This window comes from Malus sylvestris, chromosome 3, assembly GCF_916048215.2.
Source record: "Malus sylvestris chromosome 3, drMalSylv7.2, whole genome shotgun sequence".
Taxonomy (NCBI): domain Eukaryota; kingdom Viridiplantae; phylum Streptophyta; class Magnoliopsida; order Rosales; family Rosaceae; genus Malus; species Malus sylvestris.
Window position 1 is genome coordinate 36,224,324 of NC_062262.1, and position 20,719 is coordinate 36,245,042.

Sequence of the window (20,719 nt, forward strand, 5' to 3'; positions counted from 1 at the left end):
CGACGATTTGGACAGTGAATGGCGGTCCAAATTAGTTTAAGGTTTTAAAACTAATTAAGATTCATGAAACCTACCATGCACTATATGCTTCAAATCCAAAATCTCTTTTAATCCTTGATCATCACGCGTGTTTTTTTTTTTTTTTAATCAAAGTCGTGTTTGCTAATTTGATAATGATGGCTAGTGTTTGTTTGTGCCACTATTGCCTTAATTAAACGACAAAACTCCTCCATTTATGGATTCAAAAAATATTAAAAGCTATATATATGTCATTCAAATATTATCAGAAGTCGGTATGTTTGTCCATTTCGTTATATTTTTTTTATAAACGATAACGTTGGTAAGTTACACATTGTTGGGGGAAGAAGGGAATTCGAACCGCACTAGAGTCACACTTTTGGTCACAATTTGTTATTCAACTAGTTTCTAGCTACCAGCTTGACTATTTTTCTTGATTCAAATGTTCAACCACCTTTCTGACGAAACTAGGAGGGAGCGAATTTTAAAATTTTCTAGTGCATGTCAGTGTATATATATATTTGTCGTTTTCAATCCATTTGACAAACCTCTAGCTCTGAAGCCATATATACAATTTGTTTAAGAGTTTGAAATTCAAATATCATATATGGGATTGTGGTTAAGTTGTTTCAAATCAACGGAAACATGTGGAAAGTTAGAAGACCTTGACACAAACTTGGGCAAGTGAAAACTTTGAAAGCAAGATGAAAGAAATCGACATTATCCAATTATCCAATCATCCAATACATCCAAGATACTATATGTAATGAAGGGTAGTGGGCGACTAACTGGTTGGTCGTGTGTTTCTATCAGGTAGCAGAAACGGTTGCTGAAAACAGTAGTAACCAACCGCTAACGGGGGTAGGTTGAGTTAGTAAGGCGTAAGGATTCTTCTTTTTGCTAAATTGAGGCATATAGGTTTGAGTTTTGATGCCGATAATCTCTTTTGGTAGGCGATCTGTAAAAACTAAGAAAGAGCTAAGATCCCTTTGTAAGTTCTCAAAGAAACTTATGGTATGTTGACTTGGAGGTGGGGTACCCTCTCCTCCCATTAAACTTCTAAAAAAACAATAGTAACCGACGGACCTTTGAGTTATCTTATTAGGTCGTGTGATCATGGGATTAACCACTATTCAATAACCGTACGTACCCCAAGTATCTAGAGACTATTGCCTTGATCTCTAATTAGGTCATGTGATCATGGGATTAACCACTAATTAGCTTGGAACTGTTTAGGTCAAAATATTGGAACGAACCCTAATATGCTAAGAGATCAACTTAAATGGCAATGGTACACCATCTATATGGCATCTCGTGTCAATCACACAACGTTATGTACGTGGAAGAAAAGTTAAATATAACGTTGTATTATTGACACTATGATTGGTAGTTGGGTTCCTATAAGTACTCTTGTATTAAAGCATAAAAACTTTCTTTCTGTGATACTATATGATAACATGGGCAAATGTGCTATAATATCATTAACAAAATTAAGGTTTCACTCTAAAAGTCATGTGTAATGCTATTTAGACACACAAAGTTGATCACATTACTGATACATACTCTAATATGTCATGCACGCAATGTGATCAATTTTACGAGTTTAAATACCATAACAATGGAGGAATAACTCAACTCTTTATAAGCTTTTGAAAAAGTTTGTTTTTAAATACAAGACAACTCCTCACGTTCTTGATTACAATCATTACTTGACACAACCTCTCAAATATATATATATATATATATATATGTGTGTGTGTGTGTGTATATATATATGATGAAATGGCATTCAATTACTTGACCTCTCATACGTAGGGTTTCGCTTTATTTATTACGAATCTCTGGCAAGATTTTGTGACAATGTGACTAGGAAGAGAACAAACTATTCGAGCAAGGTAAGAGTAATAGTATGCGTTTTGGCCAGAAAATGTTATGTGATGTGACTAGGAAGAGAACAAACTATTCGAGCAAGGTAAGAGTAATAGTATGCGTTTTGGCCAGAAAATGTTATGCGCACATGATTTGAAAAAAAAACAAGTATTCTGCCTAACAACCAATGGAAGCAAACAAACAAATGGGACATGATGGGAAGCATGGGGCATGCATCCGCATTGCAGATCGATGGCTTCAACGTTCGAAAAAATTCAAATCGTAGCTTCGGTGCCGAACCTCCAGCTGTGGATAAAGTTGAGGCCCCACTTAGAGCTTCTTGACCGGTCCTACTCGCGACCGCTCGGCGGGAATCTAATGTATGAAAATCCTTCTAAATTTGAGTACTTCTTTAAAAATAAAAAGAAATTAACATAATTAGTGAGATTCATCAAAACATAGAATTCCAAGTTAATAGTAAAAGTATTATTCCAAAAGCAATCCAATTAAAAGGCACCAGAGAGTTGCTAATCATTATTAATTTTTTTTAAATAAAAAAATGGACCTGTTGGTGGTTTCATCATTGCAGACCATCATTCCGAGGGTTGAGAAGACTCACAGAAACATGTCAGTCTCCCTTGGCACCATCATATGATTCACCAACACTAAGAATCGAATTCAGTACGTGTTGTTTAAAATACGGATATAAAATTCGTATCCAACCACTAGATCATCCCATAGTGGTACTAATTATTATTAATTGTACAGTCCGTTTTTCTCACCCCCTAATCCAAGATAATCGTTACTTTTCTTATGGATTTGCGCCACGTATTCTGGAAGGGATGTAACAATTACCTTGGGTTAGGAAAGTGAGCAAATGCGGACTCATTAGTTATAATAAAAGGTTGTCAATAGTTGGATTATAATTGCAATTACCAATTTCAGAAAGATTATATGTCATAATAGCCACATGGTCATCATGCCATATGGGTGAAAAACAGAAATTGATCGCGATCACATGTTGAGAGGTGGCCAGCTAAGGTGATACTTCCCATGAATGCCTTTGTAGGTTCTCCATCCCTTTTTGCAACGGCATTGCGCGGGTTTATGCACACAAGATGGAGAGCATGTGGCATGTGGCACGTGGCACGACGAGAAAATAGTCGGATAATCTCTTCCATCATCGATAAAAGCATATATCTATTTCGTAATGTGACATAGTGACGTCTTATACCATGATGGCGTCGTATGTCAATGAAATAAATATGAGTGTGAGTTTTTGTGCAATGTATTAATTGTTATATTGATATAAGACATCAAGTGATAATGTACTCGTGCCATGTAAGTTGTCCTATATACTAAATTATATTGTTATATAATGAAAACATTACACTACATCATACATGGGGGTTTTTTTTTCTCTTACGAAAAAGAAAGTTGGTCCTCAATTGAAGCAAAAGTATCATATAAGCAAGCATATTAGTAGGCGATAAAAAGAGACCAAAACATACTTTATAAACAGAAACCTCGTCCACATAGATGCAGTTTTTTATTAAGTTAGTTTAGGAAAAGTGAAAGTAGTTCACAAGTTTTAGAAATAGACTTTTTAACAACTTTGGATCATACAATCTAATCAACCTCTACTGTACTCATGATTTTCGCATCTAATTAATCTTTGCTCTTTCCGTTTCCCAATTTGGGCAGAGTCCAAAGAAATTTTACAAAGTCAAGAAACCCCTAAACCGTAATCCCTCAATTACAGGTATTATGTTGTGTTTAAATTTTCCTACATAACCATATTTGACTAACTTAAAGTCGTTGTGACATCACATACAAGTGTAGGTAAGTTCCTTTCGTCTTTTAGCAATGACCCGGAAAATGCATAAAAAGATAGCCACTTCCCACTAGCTTGATGCCTTTATATAATTACAAAGACTTTTTTTGGTTCCAATGAATAATTACAACGACTCTTTAGCGATATATGCTACATAGAGAAGGAATATATATATATATTGCCATGTCACATTACAAGGCTAAGCACTCATCCTCATCGTCATCATTATCATGACCATAATTAATTATGATTATAGTTTTTGATTGGCCAGAGTGTAAAAAGGAGTCTTTGGTGGCAAATATATGGATCATAGGCGGTCCCCCATGGAAAGCCAACACCAGCCGCTTCCACCCAGAAATGCATGCAGTTATGAATTTCAGAACAAATCTATGAACCAAGTGGTATATGTTATATTTTCATATATATATATATATATATATATATTATATAAACGATGAAAAAGTCAAGCCTTTTCTTTGAAGACACCAATTTGTTAAACTTGCCAGTGGGTGGTTCATAGTTCCTTGTGAGGTTGTAAATGCTTCTTGTTATAACTAATTAGAAGGTTGGGTTTAATACATAAATAAATATGCATGTAGCTGATAATTGTGAGGATGTGAAGAAACTGTCTTCCGCTAAAAATTTAGTAAACTTTGCATGTTTTTATGAAGAATTAACTACTTCTCATATTGTCAATTGGTTTTATAGTGTAATCTTAACTTTTTTTCATGGTATCATAGTAGCTTGGCCCGCGTGTAAAGCTCAACAGTCACACGTGCTTTGCGTCACGCAATTTGTTTTGTTTATGTGTTAGACTTAAAAGCCCTTCACACGTGAGGAGTATGTGAGGATGTGAAGAAATGTGTCAAATCGAAAGTTTATCAAACTTTGCTTGTGTTTATAAAGAATTGAATTGCTCTTTAAAATTGCTTTTTGATTTTACGGTGTAACCTCAACTTTATTTCATAATAGGAAAAGGAATATGGATATAATAAAAGTGATGATAAAGTTTTGTTGTGTTTTAGTATTATGTAGGTGGGACAACATGCATCATATGTATTCCCTGTAAATCATGAAAGCATTGCACTCCTGCATCTTTTGGTGTATTTTTTGAGCCGACCAGCTGGCTATGATGAGGGCTCAGACCCTCAGAGAGATCAAGGGCATTACACCAGTCCTTTTTCTCCTCACATTCCCCTTAATCATCCTATGTACTTGCATTGATGGCTAGCTGTTGCACCATTTTGTTTCTAATAATATTCCAACTCATGTACTAAACCCATGTACCAAAAAAGAAGAACAATTTAAGGATAAAGATTTAAAGACATATTTCCTTTTCGTTGTCGATCGAGCAAGGATATATAGATATTGGTTTGTGCTGTGAGTCTGGACACTCGTGTGAAATAGCTAAGTGTTGTCCTTGATTTCCACGACTATGTCTTTATGCGAAACGTTATTAAATGTTTTCCGTGACGTTTTTCAAATCTCAAAAATTTACTTTGTGGTGTAGTGCCTTGCAAATGCAATTTATACACCGTTAGAAATAATTTGTTTGATGGCTTGCAGATAGAGTTCAATGCGGTTGTTTGAGGTTTTGCTTAGGCAAGGGGATTAATATGCCTCCATGGATGGCTTTGCAATCACGTTCGATTAGGTTGGTTGGTTCCAATTTATAAATACGAAACTAAACCTAAGCATACGTACGTAGCAAGATCAATGAGATTGAGATTTCTTCAACCGAAGCTTTGGTTTATGGGCCTTAAGTCTTGATCGACTGGAAACAAATAACAAGTTATCAACATGATAATTTGGATATTGATGGGATTTCTTCAGGTCAATGGGTTGAAAGGGCTTTAAATTTTGTATGCTTTTGTCCCAAAACTTACATAGGAGGATAAGATGATATTGAGAGGTGCTTTATTTCAAAAAACAAAAAACAAGAGAGGACAAGATGATAAGATGGTATTTTTTTTTTTTTGGTAATCAAAAGTTTAGAGGGAAGGGGAGACTACCCTATCTTGAGCCATGACATACCACAAACGTTTTTTAGGACTTAGAGAGGAAGTCTTATCCTTCTTTTGGTTTTTATATATATACCGCTCACCAAAATGAATTGTCGGCAACAGAACTTGAACATATACCTTAATCTAACAAAGAAAACGATTATTACTAATTCAACCTTACGGACAATAAGATATAGCTTACCCTTTTATTTTAGGTCCACTTGACAAAAAAACAGCCAACAAGAAGAAGGTAGATGAGGAACGGAAAGGCCATCCCCGGCCCAAACGGGTGCATGGCGACGTGGAGTATTTACTTTCCTGTTTCCTTCTTCTAGTTGCAGATGGTAATTAATTAATTAAAGCGATCAGCAGGCTAAGGCATCCGCATATATATACGTGAAATACTTTGGATGGAGTTCTTAGTCTCTAACATTCTTTGATTAAAACTTTAATGGTATTCAAAGTTTGATCAAAATCTTTTGTCATTGTACACCTCATTAATTATATTACTATTAATATTTATATTTATATTTTTTTATATAGTTTTGACATTAATTGTTTGATATTTTATGAGATTTATAATCCTATGAATTTAAAATCCCTCATTATAATACTATTAGAAACCGTTATAATAAAAAAATTCAAACATTTTAATTGAATGAATGAATAAAACTATGTAACAATAAGAAATAATAAATGGCAAAAGAATGTATCCATAATGTTAAAAAAATTGGTACATTTCACATATAACAAAGTGGTACATTAATAAAGAAGAATGAGTACAGTATAAATAAATTAGGGTACAAATAAAAGATTAAAAAATTATGAGTACAAATGAAATTTTAAAAAATATGGGCGCAAAAAGAAATTAATACATGAGTACAAATTAAAACTAAAAATAAAATACAAACAAATTTAAAAAAAAGGTTGCAAATTAAAAGTGGGTACAAACTAAAAATATAAATGTACCATCCCACAACACCTAGGGGAGTGGATCCTCTAAGCCTTATATGTATATTTTCATCTCTACCTAGCACGAGGTCTTTTGGGAGCTCACTGGCTTCGGGTTCCATCTTAACTCCGAAGTTAAGCGAGTTCGCGCGAGAGCAATTCCATGATGGGTGACCCACTGGGAAGTTCTCGTGTGAGTTCCCAGAAACAAAATTGTGAGGGCTTGATCGGAACCCAAAGCGGACAATATCGTGTTACGTTGGAGTCGAGCCGGGGATGTGACAATAAATATATGATACAAAGTTTAGCCATAAAACATAAATATACCATATGTAATTTTTCTATTATTGATTAATTATACAATGTCACGTGACGGTAAACACATAGGCACAAATACAAATAAAACTTTAAAAAATATGGGCACAAAAATAAATTAATATATGGGTACAAAATAAAACTGTAGACATCGAAATTTCGGTAAATAAATGTTGACCGATAAATCAAAGTGTCAACGCTCATGTATTACATAAATTTTACACGTAGCGTGTGACTCAACGAAAATTGAAATGAGTTGGAAAAGTCATCAAATAGGACACGTGTCAACACCTGGCAGAAACGACTTATTTCATCTGGAATATTATATTCAAAATTAGGCCTTGGAAAATTCTATAAATACAAGCCCAATTTCATTCATTTGAGGAGGGAACCAATTGATATTACACCTTGAAGCTCTGAAGCTCTGAAACTCCGAAGCTCTCAAGCATCCAGGTTCCCGAAGAATCAAGAAAGTGTTCTTCGTTCTTTGTTCATCACTCTTTCAAGATCAAGCCCCGACGGCCCTTGAAGAAAGCACCATCGTTCATCATCCGTTCATCCAAGATCAAGCCCCAACGGCCTTTTGGATCAACAAACGTCGACAAATCCACACATCCAACCGTTCTTCAAGATCAAGCCCAAAAGCCCTTGAAGATCCGTTCATCACTGTTCTTCAAAGATCAAGCCCAAACGCCCTTGAAGATCCGCTCATCACCGTTATTCAAGATCAAGCCTCAAACAGCCCTTGAAGAAACATTCATCCTCAAGATCAAGCCCCAACGACTCCTTGAAGATCCGCTCAAATCCAACTTCAAAGATCAAGCCCACGGCCCTTTGAAGAAACTTCCAACTGTTCATCCAAGATCAAGCCTTGACGGCCCTTGGATCAACAAAATACCCATAAATCAACACCTTACGGAGATCGAATCAGAGGATCAAATTTGAGAGAGATTGTAACCCAAAATCATCAAATACTTAATATTTGTTTGTGCGCGTTTGTTCTTGTCTCTTTCGTTTCGGGAATTTTCCGTGTTTACAAATTGGCACGCCCGGTGGGACCATCTCTACCTCTCATCTCTTTCTCCGTTCAAGGAATCCAAGCACACCTCAAAGTCAATGGCATCAAGCAAAGGACAAGCCATTCTCGCAACCACTGAGGGAAGGATCCTAAGCACTTCTGCCGCAAACAGACAATCCATTGGCGCCACAACCGTTCCTCAACATGCTACTTCAAAATTGGTGCCGCTAAAAGAGCAAGGGGAGCATCCAAGGTGCGAGTCTGTCATCAACCTGACCTCGCTGGGGGCACCGAAGCATGATGCTGAGGCACATAAGATGACATCCCAAAGCAGCCAACGACGTTCTTCATCAGCATCCTGGATGTATAAAGGAAAGTCACGTCTATTGGTCGCACAAGTCATGACTATCGGCGTTACCTCCGTTGAAGAACAACTGGCTCAGATGAATGAAGCAATCGCAAGGCTAACCCGAACTGTGGAAGAAAAAGACTTGCAAATCGCTGCACTCGTCAGCCGACTGGAGCCACAGGACGACGAGAACCCTAACCTAGAAGATGAGCCTCAGGTGGAGAAAAACGATGCGAAGCCCGAGCCAGACCAAGCAGCGGCACTCATGGGATCTCTTTCTATCCAGCAGCTGCAAGAGATGATCACCAACACCATCAAGGCACAGTACGAAGGGAGCTCAAATACCTCCGGGTTGTACTCAAAGCCGTATTCAAAGAAGATCGACACCTTAAGGATGCTGAGGGGTTATCAACCACCAAAGTTCATGCAATTTGATGGAAAGGGAAACTCGAAACAACACGTTGCCCACTTCGTTGAAACTTGCAACAACGCAGGAACCAAAGGGGATTACCTCGCCAAGCAGTTTGTGCGCTCGCTGAAAGGAAACGCCTTTGAGTGGTACACGGATCTAGAGCCTGAGTCCATCAACAGTTGGGAGCAATTAGAGCGGGAATTCCTCAACCACTTCTATAGTACCCGCCGCACTGTGAGTATGCTAGAGCTAACGAGCACAAAACAGTGGAAGGACGAACCAGTCATTGACTACATCAACAGATGGCGCACTCTAAGCCTCGACTGTAAAGACAGGCTCTCGGAAACCTCTTCAATCGAGATGTGCATCCAAGGCATGCAATGGGGTTTGCAATACATCCTTCAAGGCATTAAACCGCGGACCTTTGAGGAATTGGCCACTCGCGCCCATGACATGGAGTTGAGCATCGCCCATCATGGGAAGAAAGAACTGATCGCCGACTACAAGAACGACAAAGTTCTTGGGACAAAGGTGGAAAAGGCTGCATGGAAACCCACCAAGGAAGCGATGACGGTCAACACATCTCCCGTCAAAATATCCACACGAGGCAAGGCGATTCAAACCGAAGCTTTTCGTGATCAAGAGATGCGTAGACGCACTTTGAAGGAGCTTGAGGAGAAGACTTATCCATTCCCCGACTCTGATGTGGTTGCCATGCTAGATGACCTGTTGGACAAGAAGGTGATCAGTTTGCCTGAGTGCAGACGGCCGGAAGAGATGAATTGTACCGACAGTCCAAGATACTATAAATTCCACCGCTTCATCAGTCATCCAACGGAAAAGTGCTTCGTACTGAAAGATCTCATCCTGAAGCTAGCACAGCAAGGGGAAATCGAGCTTGACCTCGAAGACACGGTGGCGGCACACACTACTACTATCGTGTTTGAATCACTCGATCCTGTGCATCTCCGAAGCATGCATGATCATTCCCGTCAATGTTCAAGTCATATGGCACCGGGGGCAAGCAACCAAGATGCATCTACTGGTGATAAGAAATGGCGGACATCGGTGACCTACAAAAAAACGAGGAAGCCAAGACCACAAGCCACAAGGCCAAAAGAGGAGCCTAAACCCGCCCCTCGAACTTCAGTCTTCGAAAGACTGAATTATTCAAAACCTAGAATTGCAGCACTTGATCGCGTCAGTGGTCGAGACCAAACTTCTGTCTTCAAAAGGCTTGAGACGCCAACACCGCAAAGATCAGTCTTTGAAAGGTTATCAAAACCCAAGAAACAAAGCGGCACAGCTAGATCTCTTCCGCAACGGTCGGCTTTGGACAGACTTGAAGAAACTAAGAAGCCTTCTAGAAACAGGAAGACAACGCCAAAGGGAGAGAAGCTCGACAGTCTAGCAGGAAAAGACGATGTTCAAAGCTTGATTCCTTCAAGGATGAAACGCCAAGCAACTTTGGAAGTCGACACAAAAGGACCATTGAAGGTAAGGAGGCGCACCATCATCTACACCGGCCAATCTTCACGGCAACAAACCCAAGAGGACCGCACTGAAGAGAAGGCCCAAGAAGACAAAGAAGACGAAATCCTGGAAAAAGACGTCACTTCCGGCTCTGTCAACTCAAAATTTTCACCTCAATCGCTGGGGGCATGCTCCAAAAACATGCCAGTCAAGCCGAGTGAAGTCGAAGGATGGACTCATGTCACTCCGAAGAAATTGCACAAGAAGCATATGTCTTCTCCACAAGCTCACCAATGGGAAAGGGGGCAAAACAACTCCTGTTCACCTCTAGAACAATGTGAAAGTGTTGGAGATAATGAAACTTTGACACGAAGATCATCCATCCCCATCACGATGCGTGACATCTTCCCAGAAGACTTCTTCAACTACTCAGTCAAGGCTCCTTGCTATGAAGATTGAGAGGAACGACTCTCTCATATCGCTTGACGAACCAAGCTCCTCGTCTGTAAGAGCCTAAACTGCAAGACACAACGCTCCTGGCCCGCAAGAGCATAAACTGCATACGGCACCAAAAAAAAAAAAAAATGTGTATTTTGAACTACGTTTTGACTTGATCTCTTTCTTTGAAAGGGTACGTAGGCAGCTGAAATATTTAATTTCGAGTTCAGTCATATCAAAATAAAAAATAAAAAAATGTTTTATTAAAGAAAAAAAAATATACATATGTTTTATGTATTTACAAAAAAATATATTTATTTACATCTTCAAAAAATAAAAAAATAATAAAAAAATAATAAAAAATAAAAAATGTCAGCAAAAGACCCCAAATGCTAGGCCTATCCCTTCGCCAAAATGTCTGCTTCTTCTTCTTCCAGGCCCAGGCCTCCCTCCATTTCACAGGCCCGGATGCCAAGAGCCCAACTCTCGTGGCCCGCCCGAGCAGCAGCTAAAAGAGCACCAACCGACAATGGCATCGCACGACGTCCCATACACTGGCGGTGATGTGAAGAAATCTGGAGGGCACATGCTTACCCTGACCGGAAAAGATACCAAGCCCTCAGGCTCGCACCCTTACATCTCCCAGAGAAATCAAAGAAAAGAAAAGCCAGCTAGTTTCGCAGAGAGAAACCCAAAGGGCAAGGATTTGAGCGATGACTAAGTATCGTTGACGGAGCAGAAGTTCACGCTCTTCGACATTGACAACGGCTCGTGGAGCATTTTCCGGGTCGATTTCCATTTTCCCAAGGGTCTGGAGTCATCTTCTGAGTTCCCGATCACTCCCACTCGAGTCACTCCATCGGGGCTCCACCGGCGACCCTTCGACGGCCGGCGGCTCCAGAGATCGGTGCCCAACGCCCACATGAGGCTCTATGACGATCTCCTCGCCAACGGGTACTACACGACGCGGCTGTGGATTGGGACGCCACCGCAGCAATTCGCGCTGATTGTGGATACGGGAAGTACGGTGACTTATGTGCCTTGCTTTGACTGTGAGCAGTGAACTTTTCATCTGTGTTTTTTTCCAATTTGTCTAATTTCTGAGATCTGCTGGAGAATTGGATCGATTTGGGTTTATTTTCAATTGGGTTTCCTGGATTTGAAGAATTGGCGATAAAGATCGGTTCTTTTGATCTTAAGATCTTGGGATTTTGGAGTGGAAAAAGTTACTGCGATCTTAGACATGCATAGATCTTGTTGAGATTGAACAAGAATTTTGAGCCATTGTACACATCTGAGCAAAGGAGAAGGTTCCTGAGAGTGAGAAGACTGATCAGCTATTGGCTTTGCTCGTAGCAGAGGCATCTCGGGTTGAAGGAACTGGCCATCCCTTTCCCTTAAACGATTGTGTTTGTTGAAAGGAAGACGAGATGTGACGAAGTTGCTGAAGCTTTGGTAACACAAGGGTTGCATGCAGTTGCTCTTCATGGTGGTCGTACACAAACTGAAAGAGAGGCTGCTCTACGTGATTTTAGAAAAGGCACTACCAGTATTTTGGTTGCCACTGATGTTGCGTCTCGCGGTTTGGATGTCTCAGGAGTTGCACATGTTATCAATTTGGATCTTCCAAAGAGCATGGAAGATTATGTACACCGGATTGGAAGGACGGGAAGAGCAGGATCAATGGGACAATCTACGTCCTTTTACACAGATCGTGATATGTTCCTCGTGGCAAATATAAAGAAAGCGATATCAGATGCTGGATCTGGGAATGCTGTGGCTTTCGCAACTGGGAAGACTGCAAGAAGGAAAGAAAAAGAAGCAGCAGCTACTGAAAAGCAAGCCAGGGTTGCTTCCAGAAGCTCAATAGCAGGACCAACATCAGTAAACATTGAGGACAAGTATCGGTTCATGTTTGCGGATTCGAACAATAAAAAAGAAGGGGCATCAGATAGTGCTTGGGACGATTGATGAAGTCTACCCTCGGTGGGTTTTAAAAAAAACAAGCAAAGATTCGCTCTTGGGGATTCGAGATTGACGCTGGTAAGTAGTTTTGTGGAAGCTAGAATAGAAGTGCCCCGACTCTCTCTACCCCTCCTTCGTTCCCTCGCAGTCTCCTTTTTTGCCCATCCACACCTCGTGGCCTCTGTCGACCGGAAACATGCCTGTGCTGCTTTACGCATGCTTGTCTTGCCACCTCTGTAAAATGATAGAGGCATGTTGCTTCTGACTTGAGGCTCGGACTACAAAGGTGTTGAATACGAGCAGTTCCTTGTACGTGCCTGCGTTTCAGCTCTGTCGTTTTACATTGTTTGTGTACCCAGTATCTGTACCAAGGATGAACGATTCGACAATTTTAGAGATCGTAGGGTTGGCTCATAGGTTTTGCATTGTATAATCTTAAACATGATGTTTACCTGAGACGTCTGTAGCAGAATCAAATTTACAATGTCACGGTTTCGGTCCCATCATTGTCTGCCGCAAAAGGAGCTCCATTTCGTCAAAACCTCGACGGCTGCTTCTAGCTTTGGTCAGACTCTCAAAGGAGATGAGAAGAAGAAAGCAGCAGCTCCGGCAAAGCCTAAAGTTGCAGCGAAGGAACAAGTGTTAAGGCTATGAACACTTGGTGGTTTTCGTTGGCGGCGGTGACGTCCTCCTCTGTTCTCCTCACCACTGCGCCGCTGCCTACAACTCCAGCTCTGCCACGACCGGCAACCATCGTCACAACAACTGCGGTAGTCGCGAGCAGGACTCTTCATCACCATATCTGCAGCTCTCCCCTTCTGCCCATCAGTTCCAAGCAGCAACGGCGACGGCAAAGTCTCCGACATCAAGGCTGCACCGCTCATCTCTTGCACCCTCCTCCGTCTCTTGCCTCGCAGCTGCCAACAACTTCAAAGACCGCTGTCAAACGACTAGCAGGCCGAGAAGCGCTTCCTCAAACTCCAGCTCTCCGTCCGTCTTCGTCCGCTCCCTGTAAATTCCTCTACCCACCACCCAAATTTATACAGAAAGAAATACAAAAAAAAAAAAAAAAAAAAAAGGGTGGTGGTGCATCTGGCACCACGTGAAAAAAGAAGAATGGTGGATCAAAGATGGGGTACAGCCCCATGGCAGATTAAAAGTTTCTGATGGTGCATGGGTACCATGTGCAGAAGAAAAAAAAATTGTAAAAAAATAAAATTAATTAAATTAAATTAAAAAAATAATAATAAAAAAAATGATGGAACTTGGTGCATCCAGCTAAAAAAAAAAAAAAAAAAAAAAACCGCATAGAGAGAAATAGAAGGTCCATTTTATTTATTTTTTTTGGAAATTTTACATAAATTTGCATTATACATAATTTAAAAAAAAAAATCAAATCAAATCAAATCAATTTTACAACAGGGGATATTCAAGGACGATCAGATGCCGCATCACCACTCGGCGGAACTCCAGGAAGAAGAGGAGCCAAAGGTTGATCATTCGGAGCTTCACTACGCGGTACAGTCCCAGAAGACGAAGGCAAATGTTGTTGGAATAAGCCCACAAACCTCCGATGATCAAGTAAAATCTGACCATCAGATTCCTGCATCTGGTCAATTTTCCTCTTCATATTTGTGGCATAGTTGTGTGCGAGCTTGTGCAACTGTTTATTCTCATGCTTAAGCCCTCTAATCTCCTGTTTGAGACTCATCACTTCAGCCGCTAACGATTCAACTTGACGGGTTCGAGCAAATAGGCGTTGGGCCATGTTGGACACAGAACCCGCACACTGCATACTAAGAGCCAGAGACTCCTTAACAGCCAACTCATCAGATCGCCTGGAAAGTAGTCTGTTATCTTTGGGAGTGACAAGGTTCCGGGCCACCACCGCAGCGGTCATATCATTCTTCACCACCGAATCCCCAACGGTAAGAGGACCAGTAGGGGATATGAATGATGGGCGCCATATGTTATCTGGAGAAGGCGGGACTGCCTCTTCACCAAGATTCAAGTCAAAACGACGGTCAGAGGGTCCAGACATTTTCAAAGTGTTGAAGAAAGAAGAGATCGGACAAATCAAGATCTTAGAAGTGTAAGAAGGGAGTTTTCACAAGCGAAAATTCAAATGTGCTTTGAAACGAACTGCGTGCCTCTATAAAAAATCAGCACTCGACGGGATTTCAGAGATCGAAGAGGCGAGCTCAGAATTCGAAGAGGCCAATTCAAAAATCGAAGAGGTGCTAGCTTTCTCAAAAGCTGGGCTCGCTCGGAAACCACGGGCCAATCTTCTTTTCCAGACTTGTCCGCACTTGTCACATGCAACCTCTACACTTGACGAAGCTCAGAAATCAGATAGGCATCTTGCTTTTCCAGACGCGTTAGCACCCGTCACACGCAAACTCAGCTTTGCGGAAATCACGGGCAATTTGTTAAAGCGCCAATCCCAGATATCGAAGAGGTGCCAGTCTTTTCAGCCTCGTCAGCACCCGTCACGCGCAAACTCAGCTTTGCGGAAATCACGGGCAATTTGTCGAAGCGCCGATCCCAGATATTGAAGAGGCGCCCGTCTTTTTCAGCCTCGTCAACACCTATCACATACACACTCAGCTTGACGAAAATTACAGACAATTTGTCGAAGATTTCTGATAAAGAAGAAAGCACGTGAAGCCATACTGATCAATCACGCATTGGTTGCCGACACGAGTGAAAGAATAGTACCTCTACAGGTATAAGGGACCTCCTATAACTGTCTACCTTCACCTTCCATAGCAAGACAGACATACAGAGCCTTTCTTCATCTCAAAAAATGCTTTCCCAACGAATCCTCTCGAGTCATTCAGTGTTCCTTATTCCTTGGGGTACCTCTGCAAGCCAATGACTCCAAAGCAAAAGCATCTCATATCACCAGGGTAGAAAGCAAGAGTATCTCATATCATGCACTCTCCCTGTCATTTCCTTTGTCCTTGTTCCTACCTACAAAGACAAGGATAAAGAAAACAATATGCCGGAACTTCCACTCAAACTCGGGTAAGGAACTGACTGCTTGGAACCCTTCCCTGATTGCCTACCTAGCACTGCTCTCGAGTACTCGCCTTCCACTGCTGCTGTACTTTCAAAGAAGCTGCCACATCTGCCTGGAGGACAGATAAGGCAAGTGAAAATGATACCTTGCAGCATGTGGAGACAAGGTGCAGAAGGAACAAGCAGAGAAAAATGCGGTCTGCACGGTTAACTCAGCAGAATGAGTCCGAACTGAGGAACTCGAAAAGCTGCCACATCTGTCTGAAGAAACAAGCAGAGAAGAATGCAGCATGCACAGTCAACTTAGCAGAAAGAGTCTGAGATGAAGAACTCGAGAAGATGCCGCATCTGCCTGAGGACGGTGAACTCGTTTTGACCCTCAAATTCTTGGGTCGACTTACTAGGCGTTGTGGGCTGCACGTGCCGATTCACCACCCTTGAATCAAGTCCTTAAAGACCAAGTCACCAACTGGAAGAAGAGCCCATCAATCTTGAAGATCATACCGTTGACCAAACTGCTCAGGTGTGAATTAGAAAGATTGAACAAAGCAACAAGTCGTCACCTTCACCTCGTGCCTGCTTGCCATGTGTTCGAGTCAACCTTCAAGAATCAAGCCTCGACGGCCCTTGAAGAAGTTTCCAACCAAATTCAAGATCAAGCCTCGACGGCCATCGAGGAAATCACAAGTCCGATTCAAGATCAAGTGTCTACCACCCTTGAATCAAAACCTAGTTCAAGAATAAGCTATGGAAAATCAACAATTGGAGGAATCCAGAAAATCCTCCAACCCAGTTCAAGATCAAAGCTGTGGAAAGTCAACAAGCGCAACAAAATACGTGCCGATTCACCCACTACCAAAGCCAAAGATCATCTACCACATGAAGCTCCTTGTGGTCCAATTTCAACCTTCAAGATCAAGCCTCGACGACCCTTGAAGAAATCTCAAGCCCAATTCAAGATCAAGCCTCAACGGCCCTTGAAGAAATCTCCAGCCCAATTCAAGATCAAGCCTCGACGGCCCTTGGATCGACATCTACATTAAGGGACTTCAAAACGCATCTCCTACACGTGACAAGCACATGTATACGACGCGCCTTGAAGTGGGGGCATTTGTAGACATCGAAATTTCGGTAAATAAATGTTGACCGATAAATCAAAGTGTCAACGCTCATGTATTACATAAATTTTACACGTAGCGTGTGACTCAACGAAAATTGAAATGAGTTGGAAAAGTCATCAAATAGGACACGTGTCAACACCTGGCAGAAACGACTTATTTCATCTGGAATATTATATTCAAAATTAGGCCTTGGAAAATTCTATAAATACAAGCCCAATTTCATTCATTTGAGGAGGGAACCAATTGATATTACACCTTGAAGCTCTGAAGCTCTGAAACTCCGAAGCTCTCAAGCATCCAGGTTCCCGAAGAATCAAGAAAGTGTTCTTCGTTCTTCGTTCATCACTCTTTCAAGATCAAGCCCCGACGGCCCTTGAAGAAAGCACCATCGTTCATCATCCGTTCATCCAAGATCAAGCCCCAACGGCCTTTTGGATCAACAAACGTCGACAAATCCACACATCCAACCGTTCTTCAAGATCAAGCCCAAAAGCCCTTGAAGATCCGTTCATCACTGTTCTTCAAAGATCAAGCCCAAACGCCCTTGAAGATCCGCTCATCACCGTTATTCAAGATCAAGCCTCAAACAGCCCTTGAAGAAACATTCATCCTCAAGATCAAGCCCCAACGGCTCCTTGAAGATCCGCTCAAATCCAACTTCAAAGATCAAGCCCACGGCCCTTTGAAGAAACTTCCAACTGTTCATCCAAGATCAAGCCTTGACGGCCCTTGGATCAACAAAATACCCATAAATCAACACCTTACGGAGATCGAATCAGAGGATCAAATTTGAGAGAGATTGTAACCCAAAATCATCAAATACTTAATATTTGTTTGTGCGCGTTTGTTCTTGTCTCTTTCGTTTCGGGAATTTTCCTTGTTTACAAAAACTAAAAAGAAAATTGGTACAAATTAAGAATGGTTTGCAAATTAAAAATGGGTACAAACTAAAAATAAAAATATATGATAAAAAATTTAGCCATAAATATAAATATACTAATTGTAACATTTTTAACACTAAATGAATATTTTTAGGTAAAAATATTTTATTATTAAAATAATTAATGATGTTATTAATATCCAAGTACCTTGGGCAAAAATTGAAAATGAATAATGTGTAGCTTAATTTCTCCTATATACATCCATCACATCAGGTGAACCATCACACGTAGTTAATAAATTTGAAACCCTAGCTAACTAATCTTCCATTCTCTCTCTTTCCCAATCACAATTCCGAAAAAAGAAAAGCATCAAACTTGCTCGACAAGTTAACAATGGCCGGTTACGATGATGACGTGGATTTTAGGTTCAAGCGAGCGGATCAAGAACGCATCAACTTCTTCCTCTACCGGAAGGTTGTTCTCCGACAGCCACTACTGCCGCGACATGTTGGCTTCGTGCATGAGATTGATTTCTTAGGAGACCACCAGCCCTGGGAGATTTGGGATGCCTGCGGAGGACCTCACCCCTACGGCAAAGAAATCTACTTCTTCTGCAAGCTCAAGAAATTATCAAAATCCGGCGTACGCCTGCGTCCGGAGAATTTTGGAACGGCAAATAACAGTTTATCATCATGATGAAAACCCTAATAATAAGCGGATTATCGGTCGAAAAAAAAAAGTTTATGTCCATGAAGGGTCGGAGCACCATCACGATTGGTATTTGGAAACGTACACTCTTGCTAGCATTCCTGATGATGATCAACCAGTAGCAGCGATTTGCCGACTTAGAAAGCATTACCACAAGAGAAAACGTTATACACCCCGAAAGAAATCGAAAGAGAATCAGCGGCTGAAAAGAAAGAGATCGAGGGAGAATCAACGGACAATTGATGCAAACAGAAGGGTAAAATTATCTACACAATTAGAAATGTGACAACAACCAGAACTAGGGCAAACATTAGAATTAGGGCAACCAGAGCAACAAAGCTGCTCAAGTAATTTAACTACTGATGAGAAGTTGAACATAAACGACGGGGTTGCAACTATTGGTTATGATCAATGTCATAGTTTTTGTGTCCCGACGACGTGTGAGATTAATGCTTCTTATTATAATTATGATCACTATGGGGCTACTAATAGCAATTGGAAAGAGTACTCAATTTATACACGAGCCGCGGGGGCCGCCGGTGGACGTCAACGTGGATGAGTATTTAATGAGAAGCCTAGATGCCGAAAACCAAATGCTGCCGCAGCTGCCGCCTGAGATCGCTGAATATAATTATGAAAACCAAATACCGCCGCTGGCGTTGCCAACTTCTGGGATGGATTATGGTGATCATGGACTCGTGGGAGCTAGTAATCCAAGTCCTTTTGGGATTTGGTCCGAATCGTTGGATGAGCTATTCATGAGCCAACATCGATTATCATCACATCATTATTTACATATCCAATAGCTAATTATATTACTAATTAAGATTTGGATGCAGTGCAGAAGTTGGCAGTTTAATCAATGTTTGTTTACTTCCTTGACTATTCTTTAATTTCTAGTTAGTTGATGATTGCAAATTCCTCGGGGATTTACTCTTGGACCATCTTTGATTGCACTGATACATGAGTCGCAATGTATCAATAAGAAACAAGTATTTTAATGGACACTTAATTAATAATCCAATCATCTACAACCATATCATTTGGTTTGCAAATTTAGTTTAAAAAATTTGATATCCCTAACATTATCCATTATTTAACGATCCATGCAATTACAAATTTAATAATATTTGTTCAATTTCCAATGAAGTGTCAATGTTGTGGCCTATAGACTAACCAAGTTTGGGCTCTAGTTCAAGAATCTGATTTTGTTTTGGTTCGATCATCCTCCGGATATTATCCGAGATGCTCAAATTGTAATATCGCCTCAAAAAATTATTTGTTGAATCTATGAGGAGGTGATTCGGGCAGTATGGCTGTTTTTAAGGATAAAACACAATGTTTATTATATGGTCCATATGATCTGCCTCTGGCCATGTAGAGTAGGGCAGTTCATGTAGAATAAAACACAACGTAGTAGCACATTCTGTTTGACCCGGGAGCCAATAATATGATGTTGCCTCATGTGGTACTAGAGTTGCATAGTAACGAGAATTAGTTTGACATCAAAGTATGGCGGGATGCTCATATATGTATTTACTTACACATATGAAATAAAATTAATATGCATCCTACATTACAATTCATAAACTAATACATAAAAGATCATTAATTATATTGATTAGGGAGTAGTTCATCACACATCCTATTCACGTACGTTCTCTATATAATTCAGTATCTCCAATTTGGAATTTCACTAGTTTCAAGTAAGAGCATTTTTAATGGGCTCCCTATATGAGCTCCTAACTAGAATTTAGGGAGGATAAAAAAAAATCAACTTGAATCATAACCTATCAACCTCTTAAAGTAGGGATTAATCTGGGAGCTCCTAAATATAAGGAGAGAGATGTGAGTTCCTAGCGACTTTTTATAATTAATGCTAACTGTTTTAATATTTTTTTAAATAGATAATTAGTTCTTATTTGTTGATTATTGATCATAGACATTACGAGTTTTTAAAGTAGAAAGTAATAGTATGGTTGGGCATGAGCTTATTTTTTGTTGCGATGATCCCTCTTCTCCCCCTGGACCCTCCCTATTGACAACGTTGATGGTTTTTGGAAGGGCTCTGTTTCAGGAGTAGGAGTTATTATCTGCAATCCAAGAGGGTCCTTAATTTGTGGCCAGACTCTTGACTTGTCCGACGCTGAAAGAAGTGGAGGCAAAGATTATTTTAACTGGTATGAAATTAGCTTTGGAGCCAAATTTGGAACATATTGTTATAGAGGATGACTCTAAGGTGATGATTGATGCTATCAAATATAGAGGAATTAAGAGGTCTTGGAGAATTTTTCTCATTGCTATCGTTATTTGTCAGAAGGTGAGTCTGTGTCATTCAATCAC

The 20,719-nt window shown here is 40.5% G+C and overlaps 1 protein-coding gene across 1 annotated transcript in view; it reads left to right on the forward strand.

The window, feature by feature from the left end:
• The first annotated feature begins 8,869 nt into the window (after window positions 1-8,869).
• The window catches only part of LOC126617238 (uncharacterized), an 88,260-nt gene continuing 76,410 nt past the window's right edge, over window positions 8,870-20,719 (forward strand). Inside the window, exon 1 of the mRNA XM_050285261.1 lies at window positions 8,870-9,510. Within this exon, the coding sequence (XP_050141218.1) occupies window positions 9,010-9,510 (501 nt within the window). The 5' untranslated portion in view covers window positions 8,870-9,009. The remainder of the gene's footprint in view (window positions 9,511-20,719) is intronic.